Source organism: Syngnathus typhle, linkage group LG1 (genome assembly GCF_033458585.1).
Source record: "Syngnathus typhle isolate RoL2023-S1 ecotype Sweden linkage group LG1, RoL_Styp_1.0, whole genome shotgun sequence".
NCBI classification, from domain to species: domain Eukaryota; kingdom Metazoa; phylum Chordata; class Actinopteri; order Syngnathiformes; family Syngnathidae; genus Syngnathus; species Syngnathus typhle.
In genome coordinates this window covers 13,648,649-13,659,921 of record NC_083738.1, presented here as the reverse complement: position 1 = coordinate 13,659,921, position 11,273 = coordinate 13,648,649, and the positions used below count along the sequence as shown (strand labels likewise).

The 11,273-nt window shown below is 40.6% G+C and overlaps 2 protein-coding genes across 2 annotated transcripts in view; one reads left to right on the top strand and one right to left on the bottom strand.

The window, feature by feature from the left end:
- urp1 (urotensin-related peptide 1) overlaps positions 1 to 8,840 on the bottom strand; it is a 39,568-nt gene extending 30,728 nt beyond the window's left edge. Inside the window, exon 1 of the mRNA XM_061283845.1 lies at positions 8,655 to 8,840. Within this exon, the coding sequence (XP_061139829.1) occupies positions 8,655 to 8,661 (7 nt within the window). The 5' untranslated portion in view covers positions 8,662 to 8,840. The remainder of the gene's footprint in view (positions 1 to 8,654) is intronic.
- klb (klotho beta) lies at positions 2,256 to 8,398 on the top strand. The gene is made up of 6 exons (XM_061283835.1): positions 2,256 to 3,093; positions 3,946 to 4,459; positions 4,688 to 4,956; positions 5,028 to 5,284; positions 6,040 to 6,965; positions 7,776 to 8,398. The coding sequence occupies exons 1-6, from the start codon at positions 2,356 to 2,358 to the stop codon at positions 8,165 to 8,167; spliced, it is 3,096 nt and encodes a 1,031-aa protein (XP_061139819.1). The 5' UTR covers positions 2,256 to 2,355; the 3' UTR covers positions 8,168 to 8,398.
- Positions 8,841 to 11,273: the final 2,433 nt, after the last annotated feature.

The window sequence follows — 11,273 nt, the reverse complement described above, 5'->3', positions numbered from 1 at the left end:
AAAATATGGACCGAAACACTATAAGGGTTAAGATACGGAGACAATACTTCCAGTTCCCACACTATTAAAAACATGAATTATATGAAACAAATATCAATGAAATAATTTGTATTTTGGTAACTTCATGAAAAACGGATTTGCTAGTTTATTTACATCCATCCATCTTCTGAGCTGCTTGTCCTCACAACGAGGATGGTGGGTGTGCTGAAGCGTATCCCAGCTGACTTCGGGCAGTAGGCGAAGGATACCCAGAACTAATCGCAGAGCACACAGAGACAAACTCTCACATTGACGGGCAATTTGGAGTGATTTGTCCTACCATCCATGGTTACGGGATGTGGGAGGAAACCCACGCAAGCACGGCGAGAACATGCAAATTCCACACAGGAAAGAATCGAACCCGCATCCTCAGAACTGTGAGGCGGATGTGTTAACAAGTGTTCACCATGCCGCCAGTATATATACAGTGCTCTAAATATTAACTATAAATATTGCTTCTTTAATTTGGTGCATGCATAAGCACTACCACTTATTGGCACAGGATGGCAGTAGCTGCCAGAAAAGAGGGGAAGCGTTGGAAACACCTCTCAGTATCTTGCATTGCAGTTCTAAACTTTTTCAAATTTAAAAATATCAACTATTAGAGAATAATTTTAATGTTTTCAAACAAACTATATTGATAACAGTATTACTATCAATCAACCATATAGTTTCATCAAAATCAAAAGTTGTTGTTTTTTTAAATTAAAGTACAAATTCCAGATTATGCACAGCAGTATTTCCAGATATCTTCTACTTAAAGGTTGCAAAGTACTGAAAATACTCATTTATTGAATTTTAATAGATATGGAAGATAGATAGATAGGTAGGTAGATAGGTAGATACTAGATATAAAAAAATTCAATCAGAATTTAGTATTTTAGTACATATGTAGTATGTATGTGTTTATATAGTTATAAATATAGTTATCGATATAAATATGTATAATAATAGCAGCTGTCCAACTCAGTGAATCTGCTTCTTGCCTCATGGCACAGTGTTTCCCGAGCAACTCCACTGTTTGCTCTCTACACCTACACACACTGCCTTAATGACAACGCTGCCCTGACCTGAAGGCCTAATTAAAGACAGTGACACATAGACAGATGGGCATTAAAACACATACGCACTTTCCAGCAAATTGAGCCTGGGTTACTGACTGAAAAATAGAACAAAATTAAATAAAGTTATATGAGCCGGTAACCTTGTTGTCACCCGTCATGCTTTTATTGAATTTAGAGAGAACACTGCAAGGGGTTTTCAGTGCCTTTTGGTCATAAGATTGTCAGAAGAAATATAGTTTTTCATCTAGTCAACGTGTAAATTGTATTTATGCTCCTTCCCTTCCTTAATAAATGTCCCTGAAGGCATCACAACTAATGTCAATTGATTGAAGCTCATATTTGCAATTTGACTCAAGACATTTTGGAGATCCTCGAACAGTACAGAAAAGATATAGACAATGCCACAAACCCCCCTTCACAGCATACAGTGATGCCCTGAGAAAGTTTAATTTGTTCCGTGAACATGCTTGTAACTCAAATCCATTCTATTTCAAATTATCTTTCCTCATTTAAATGAATGAAAATGCCATAAATATCTTCCAGCCTCTCAAAAATATTTGGAATGAGTTTCACACATTGCACACTTAAATAATTTGTTTTTACAGATTCCGCCATTTCTGCAATTTTGCACAATATCCATTGGATTAAATCTTCAAAAATGTTGCAAAAAAATTATTGATGTGGATTACATTATGTTTGATTAGGTCATTGCTATATTGTTATCGAACATAGCCTACTGTTTCCCATTTAAAACCTACAGTATTACAAACAAAATGTGTGTTTTGGGGGATGGGAGTTAATGGGAGGATTTTACTCATTTCAATGGGAAAAGATGATGGGAGTGTTACGAGCATGGTCACGAACGAATTAAGCTCATCGCTGTTATTAAATGATGTACTGTACCTCAAAGTAATGATCTGCCCTTATATACATTTTTTAGCGGGGATTGATAGGTGAGATGTAAACACACCTCGGAGTGACGCAAGCAAGGTGGCTGATTATCAGTCAACCTTTGTATGTGTTAACATGAGGTGGGAGGGCGGGGCTGAGTGGTAGGACAAGTGCACAGAGAGAGACGGTAGGAAAGTCTTACCAGGTTTACAAGGCTCACACCGCTTCACATATTGCAATATCTGGACTGTGGGTGTTTCTCCTCCAACATGGATCTGCTGTCTTAAAAAAGAACAATATTTCCTACTCAGACTACGCAGACCATCATGGGATTTTCTGGAACAAGATAGACTCCTTCAGCATGCTGGACTTTTCACCCCATCTCATAATTCAGCGCCTCTTACTGTCCTTGTGGTTGGTGAACACTTGGCACCGAGCGACTGGCTCTATTGGCGATGGCAGACAGATGTGGCAAATGCCCAAGCCGGTCGCAATCAGTCTAGAACAATCATTTCTTCATGATACGTTCCCCGCAGGGTTCCTCTGGGGGTCTGGGACATCCGCTTTCCAGACCGAAGGATCATGGGACAAGGATGGAAAGGGGGAATCCATCTGGGACCATTTCACCCAATCCAAGACGGACAATGTGGCCAGTGACAGCTATGTCCACTGGGAAGATGATGTGCAGGCACTTGAGTATCTGGGGGTGACATCGTACTCTTTCTCCCTCTCGTGGCCCAGACTGTTCCCTGATGGGAATGCAACAGGTCCTCCCTGTCAACCTGCTGTGGAGCACTACAACCGTCTCATAAACAGGCTGGTGGAAAAGAAAATTGAGCCCATTGTCACCATCCATCATTGGGATCTGCCGCTGGTCCTGCAGGAGGCGTATGGAGGATGGAAAAATGACACACTTATTGAATTGTTTGGGAACTATGCTGCCTTTTGCTTCCGGACATTTGGGGATCGTGTCAGGTACTGGCTTACGATGCATAACCCGTACTTGGTAGCTGTGCAGGGGTACGGCGTGGGGCTGCATGCCCCTGGAGAAACTGGAGGACTTGCTGCCTCTTTTATTGTGGCCCACAATTTGATCAGGGTAAGTAAGTCTTTCATCATGTGTACTTTGCTGCAAATGAGTTATTTTCATCTTTTGTTCCCTTAATTAGTCAGTAAAAAAAAAAAGCACCAACTTGTTGACGTCTATTTATTTGTCATATATTTTTTTGGTCAATAAACAGATCATTTTATGAGATATGGAGGTCTAAAGTCCGCCATGTCCGTACAGTGTGTGACAGGAAGTCATGGAGATATGCCTCGATGATAATCACTCATGTTTTTGTCATTTAAAGCGCTGGACAGATGGTGTGTGTTGACACTCATATGAGAACGAGATCATTATAGTGTTAGGTCAAGTGTATGATTACCATGTCTGTTGCTCCGCTCATACAGCCGTCCCTCAATATCTCACGGTTATCTTTTTGCAGATTCAGTGCATCAGCAATTGTTCACTATTTTACAGTAACACATTTTCCACACAAAAGCCAGGAGGAAAGAGTGCAAAAAGAAATGTCAAAAAGTTTTGGAGCATTTCACACTTAATAAAAGAAACTAATTGCCCTTCTATGGTAAAGTAAACATCCTTAGTGAGATGAATTGTGCGCGTTTTGTCTTTTTTTTTTGGGAGGGGTGAAAGAGATGCTGGAATGGACTAATGACTTTTCTCCTGTGGAAAATAGTTTCCTTTTTCTAGCTAACAGGGACTCTGACCTATTTTCCACACTCCCTTAATTTCAATGGTCAAAGATGATTTGAAGTGTAAGTGTTTTAGTGTTGTGACGGAACGAAATAATCTCATATCCCGGGGCACTACGGTTTTTGTACTTCATCACTTCTTACTACTGAAAATGATTGATGAATTAGTAATGTTGTTTTTTTCTGGGATTACCAGGCACACGCCAAAGCCTGGCACATCTACGATACCCACTACCGCCCAGAGCAGAAGGGTAAACTGTCCATTGTTTTGGGCTCCCACTGGGTTGAACCTCAAAAAGGCCAACCCGTAGCCACCGGTGTCGATCTTTGTCAACAGTCAATGGATGCTGTTCTTGGTTGGTTCGCCAATCCCATTTTAGGTGATGGAGATTACCCGCCTTCTTTGAAAAACAAGCACAGGGGCCTCCTGCCCACATTCACTACCAAGGAGAAGCTGTGGGTGAACAACACAGCCGACTTTTTTGCCCTGTCCTTCGGGCCAAACAACCTCCGTCTGGGCCGCACCCTGCCCCACTTTGGCCAGGTTGTGTCACCAGATCTTAGGCGCGTTCTGGGTTGGATAAAGCTGGAGTACGGGGACTTGCAAGTTCTGGTGGCTGAGGGTGGATGGTTCTCTGAAGCTAGTGTGGGAAGAGAGGACACAGTGGCCATTTACTTGATGAAGAGATTTATCAACCATGTATTACAAGGTACAGTGTTGAAATACTATATATGATTGAAACAAAATTATCTCATTTCATAAAGGTGTTATGAAAATAGATTTTACTGTTTTAATTGTAAAAATGTCATTGTATCTGAATATCAACAAAAGCTCAATATAAACCTATTTATTATTATCATTATTAATGTTATCAATATTATCATTATTATTGTTATTATTATTATTAGTAGTAGTAGTGCTATGTTTTGTGTTCCAGCTGGCCGGTTGGATAGGGTTCGGTTGCTAGGCTACACTGCGTGGTCACTGGTAGACAGCTTTGAATGGAACTACAACTACTCAGTCCGCCGGGGCCTTTTCTATGTTGACTTCACTCATCCTAATCGAACCAAGACGCCCAAAACCAGTGCTCAGTACTACAGGCGGGTTATTGCTGACAATGGATTCCCCCAAGTGGAACCCTCCAGAGAAGTTGAAGGCAGTTTCCCCTGTGATTTTCACTGGGGTATTGCTGACTCCACCTTGCAGGTAAATGCATTCAGGCAAAATGGATCTAAACAAATGCAACCATCCATTTTTCTCTCTCTCTCCTTTGTTAGGCCCGCTTTTACCCCTTCTCCCCCCAATTCAAAGATCCCAATGTGTACAGCTGGAACTGGACAGGCGATGGATCATTCCGTGCAATCCCAGGAGTAAAGCTTCATACTAATCGTTCCCAGTGCACAGACTATCTGGCCATCCGCAGTCATCTCTACCTGTTTGTATCTACTGGGGCAACACACTACCGCTTTGCTCTAAACTGGTCTCTGATTCTACCACATGGAGACCTTTCTAGTGTTAATGTGGAAGCACTAAGGTAAAAAAAACCTCCCTATTTGAAAATACTCATTTTAAAACCATAACCCACATCACCAATCTGAGACCAGTGGTGCAAATCATGGGTGCTTTGACTTTTTTTGTTGCGTTTACATGCTCTACTAAACAATAACCAAAGATATGAATAGGTAGGCATGACATGCTCCTTTTCCGCTGGATACCTGCAAGTTGATGTTAATGCTTTCAATTACATGTAATGAAACCATTGCACCTGCTAACATGGTTGCCATGCATGTCCATGCATTTCCATTGACTGCTGTATAGGCACCACGTAAGCGTGCTCTCTATTATATCTGTGACAACAAAAACATAATCAAGCACCAGTAAAAAAAACAACCTCTTCTGGAACTGGCAGACTTTGACAACCATTGTTTGAAGGGGCTTTTTAGAGAACTGCACTCTATTTTCTGTCTGTTAAATCTGGAATCTGTTGGTTCAGACTAGAGCTTGCACTGTAACCTTTATGAATTTTGCTGTTCAGCTTCTTCTTAGTGAGCAGCAATTTGTTTAAAAAGTATTAAACAATTCAACAATTGGACATGTGTGTACTAAATCTTAGAGGTCAAATTAGGTGTAGCTGAAAAGTGTATAGTTCATCCAGAAGTTTCACCCAAACGTTGAACAAAGATCTCTCGCTTTTTGTGAGTAGAAAGTTCTTTGTTGTTCCTTGTTCTATGTTGTTCTTTCAAGCCAAATCGAAATTAACCTGCTCTTTATTTTAACACTGTTTAAAAGGTACTATCGCTGCGTCCTCACCGAGCTGAAGAAACTGGACCTGGAGGCTTTGGTTATCCTCTATTACCCGACCCACAAAGCTCCACATCTGGGCTTGCCCGGTGCCCTGCACGCCTCTGGGGGTTGGCTCAACTACAGCACAGTGGAGGCCTTTCAAGAATATGCATCACTGTGCTACCGGGAGCTGGGTTCCTGGGTCCGTTACTGGATCACAGTGAATGAGCCTAACAGACTCACAGATATTTATTCCAATGCGAATGAGCGACACCAGGCTGCCCATAACCTCCTTCTGGCTCACGCGAAAGCCTGGCGGCTCCATGAGCTAAAGTACTCTCGTCAGCAGGGAGCTATGGTGTCACTGGCGCTTCACGCTGACTGGGCTGAGCCCGCAAACCCCTTCCTCCTACAGTCACATGGAGCGGCAGTGAAGAGATTCCTTCTTTTTGAACTTGCTTACTTTCTGGACCCGTTGCTGGGGACTGGAGATGAGGAGAAGCAGGGCAAAGAGGACTACCCACTAGAAATAAAGGCTTACTTGAAGGAGAGAGCCTGGCCACGGAGCCAACAGACATCTCCTCTTCCTACTTTTACCAAAACTGAAAGGGAAGAACTCAAAGGTGCATTGAGTTTCATTGCGTTGAATCATTTCACCACACGCTTGGTCTCTCCTTTTCCAAATAATGGACAGAAGAACCACCCTGGCAACCATGACTTTCTTATCCTGTCTGATCCCACCTGGCCCTCCTCCAGACTGGGCCAAGCGCTTGTCCCTTGGGGACTGCGAAAGATCCTGAACTGGGTGACTGAGCGATACGGAAGGGCTCGGCCTATCATTATCACAGCAAGTGGGATTGATGACCAGGCTCCTGTACAGGATACCATGAGGCAGCACTATCTAAAAAGTTACCTGCAGGAGGCTCTTAAAGGTCAGCCTTTTGTTTTTATTAGGATGAGTACAATACGCGTTGACTTTTTAAGCATTTCTTAATGCTGATTCTCTCCAAAGAAAACATTTTATTTGCTACTCACAGTTGAAGGTTACTGTAAAACCATCACATAAAAAAAGGGAAATGTCAACATACTATACATCACTCAGAGCCATACAGTATTATGTTCACCCATTGATTCTTAAAGTATGGCACCGAGCTCCTTCTAGTGGTCTGCAAAAAAAATCACTGTTCATGTATACCTGCATTGTGTTTAAAATTTTAAGTTCAAAACCTTTTTAGAAATGTTTTGTTTTTAATTATTTGGGTATAGACATTTTTTATTTCATTACTTTTTTATTTGCACTATCCGTTTAACTAAATACTTACATATGTAGAGTTGTATTTTCTATATTTAGGTGTCGTGTAGTAGTTTGAGAACCACTTCTCGATGAAGTGTGTTTTCCTCTGCCAGAAGTAATGTTCATTTTCACTCCTGTGTAAGGTACTATCAGCATGGATTACAATGATGTTGACGCCCAGGCAAAGCTCGACAAGCAATATAGATTTTATGACTATATTGCCGCCTCCTATAAACTCCCAAGGAACCATAAAGATGATAATAAAAAAAAAGTGGGAGGGCAGAGAAACAATGGAGCGATGAATTAGATTAGGTTTTATACCTTGCCCTTGTGGCCATTTGCTCACCTACACTGCACTAGCAAACATGAGTAGATTTACATCTAAAAGACAAACCGATGGTTAATTGGCGATAAATTAATATCTCTGCTTCTCTTCATGTTTCTTCAGCACGCCAGTTGGATGGAGTCAACCTGCGGGGCTTCTATGTGTGGAAACTGCAGGATGATCATGTACCTCAGTATGGTCTTTTCAGCTCACCCCACCAACAATCCAAAGAAAAGGCCTCCGTTGACTTCTACAGACAAATCATCACCCGGAGCGGGTTCCCCAAAGACGTCACGTTGCACAAATGCCGCTCTATTAAGGTCCAGCCAGTGTGTAACTTATGCGTGTGGCTGTCCAAGAACAAGGCGCTGACGGTCTTTGGCTGCTGCTTCATAATCACAGCTGTCATCTTCATTGCACTGGTCATCTCCACTGTTATCACCAGAAGAAAGTACATAAAGGGGCGGAGGAGTGCAGTGAGCATGATGAGCAGGAGAAGACGAAGGATTCAGTGATGTGCTCGTGGAAGCCTGCTGTCAATGTTAAACACAGGACAGACTCATTTTGGTGTAGGTGTTTTAAAATTTACAATTGACTGTTTTCAGGGGTACCTGGACCCCCAAAAGTTGAGAACTCCTGAATTTGTGTACATACAGTTAATAGAGCAAATTATTCTAAATATATTTCAAGTGTTTGTTCAAATAATGAAATATATTCTGCATATTGTAATAAAGATAAAAATACCGCTGGCCACTCAAAATTCTAGGATGGTGGCTCTGAAACCCAAGATGTCTATTTCAAAATGTATTCCCCTGTTTATAACTCAGAATACATTGATTTTAAGGTACATGTACAAAAGTTGAATGTGAAGTTTGATATTGTGAATATTTTGTTACCCAGTGTATGTCTGTATATAGTTGTACTAGGTTCATCTTGTTTTTTCTTTTTCAATTACTTCTCTGGTTCTTCTATATCAAACAAATTTGTTTTAGGTTCATTTACCTGACATGTTTCGGCGGAATCTTCCGCCTTCATCAGAGTGTATGTCTGTATATAATTACAGTTCCTGAGCTATACTAGCATAGACAGTTTTGAAAACTCAAATCAAGTATCATTGATCAATGTTATTTTGTGAATTTGCTAATAGCAAAATGTTATTTATTTTCCAAAACCTGTTGTTTTTTTCAGTATAATTAATGTAAAATTCAAAGATCAAGATGGCATCCAGATGGCATCCAAGGTCGCTACCATGAACTTGAAGTCATAAAATCTTCATAACTATGAAACATGAGTTTATGCCCGGTGGCCTACACGATTTTAGCTTATGAATCCAATGGGGCACACTGGTGACATCACTGCTGTTTATCTCCGCTAGGGCGTCAGTCAGTTGCTCTAGAAATCACTAAAGCTTTGTTATATGTTGGTATAGTTTAGTTTCGTACCCTATATGATGCCTGGTGGCCCCGTGTCCATTAGCTCATAAGCCGTACTAGTTGTCAGGCAGTCAGTAGGCCTCAAGCTAGATAGTCGCACTTGAATTGACAGGTCGTCCCGGTCTGGGAAAGCCCAGCCAAGTGTACCTGGGCTTCAGAACATCTGGATCCACACTGCATGTTTGTATAGATGTTGTCGAAAAGAAAGAACCGACTAAGCCATACATCACCAAACTCATTTGATCCTTGAAAATGATAGCTAGCTATGCCACTAGTGCCGCTGAACAGTATCAGATGTTTGTTTATATGTATCAAGATGCGATAATGTCGCCCCCTGGCGGAACTAATCAGCTCTTTTCATTGATAGTATGTATAGTTAGTTCCCAGCCAACATTTCCATCTGGGCCCCATGTGAGTTTTCACATGGGCATATGGGCATGGGTTTCATCTGGTTTTACTCCTGGGGTCCACCAGGGGCACACCTGTTTTGGCCCACCCACATAGTTTTATATGGGTTTCCAACCTTAAGCGGATTACAAATGGGCAATTTTGTGTCTGAACCACCTATGCCCCATGTGAACTGGACTATATGAGCTTGAACTGGGGAATTATTTGCAACAAACGTAGGCCCCATTTGTATTTGCCCGTTTAGTGCTCCATGTGAAGAAGAAGAAGAAGAAGAAGAAGAAGAAGAAGAAGAAGAAGAAGAAGAAGAAGAAGAAGAAGAAGAAGAAGAAGAAGAAGAAGAAAAAAAATCCATAAGTATACGGAACATATATAAGCCATGAGTGTTGTTGTTGTTGTTGTTGTTGTTGTTGTTGTTGTTGTTGTTGTTGTTGTTGTTGTTGTTGTTGTAATACTTGGGTTACCTTGATTAACTACTCAGAAAATATTGGAAAACAATAACAAACAAACAAACTCCCCACCAGTCAGACTATATGACACATCTTTTGCATGTGTTGTTGACTGTTTAGGTTTGCCTATGGCGTACTGCATTCTGTTTGTACATTGAATGAAGATTTGTATCTTTTAAAATAAATTATTATTATTATTATTATTATTATTATTATTATTATTATTATTATTATTATTATTATTATTATTATTATTATTATTATTATTATTATTGTGTGAAGGCGGAGGCCTTCACACATATGTTATTCTACTCCATTTACTTTATTATTGTGTGAAGGCGAAGGCCTTCACACATATGTTATTCTACTCCATTTACTTTATTATTATTGTGTGAAGGCGAAGGCCTTCACACATATGTTATTCTACTCCATTTACTTTATTGTGTGAAGGCGAAGGCCTTCACACATATGTTATTCTACTCCATTTACTTTATTATTATTATTGTGTGAAGGCGAAGGCCTTCACACATTGATATTGTACTTTATTATTAAACAACTTATTCCTCCCACTTTTTTGACATCTAACTACTCCCACATGCTTCAACCCATTCACCTCGTTCAAACTTTCACACGTTCCAAAAATTCATGGCACGCTTGCCAGTATTTTTCGCGTTCATAACATTTACCGTTTTTAAGTAATTAGCAAATTTGTGCCTTTTATTTCCCCATTCATTCTTAATGGCAATGTCAACCCGAGCCAGTTTCCTGTAGTGGGTTCGATTCCCACATTGGGCGTCATTAATTATTCTACTCTTTATTCTTCCCGCTTATCATTTTCAACGCTTATCATTTGTAACTAACATTCGCATTCAACATTCATTACATTAAGCAATTTCCACCACTTTGATTACGTATTCGCATTCAACAAACACATTCATTACATTAACCAAATTCAACCAATAAAAGAAAGGGACTCAATTAGCTCGTGGGAAACACAAGTGATTCCAGTACACGAGCATCTTTCCCGAGTGGTATCAAAACCCGCGTCAGTTCGATTCCCACATTGGGCGTCATTATTTATTTTACTCTTTATCCTTCCCGGTTATCATTTTCAACGGTTATCATTTGTAACTTTTGTCATTCGCATTCAACATTCATTACATTAAGCAATTTCCACCACTTTGATTACGCATTCGCATTCAACAAACACATTCATTACATTAACCAAATTCAACAGTTACTGAGGTAGGAACCTGATTAGCTCAGTTGGAAACACAATGGCAATGTCAACCTGCGCCAGTTTCCTGTAGTGGGTTCGATTCCCACTTTGGGCG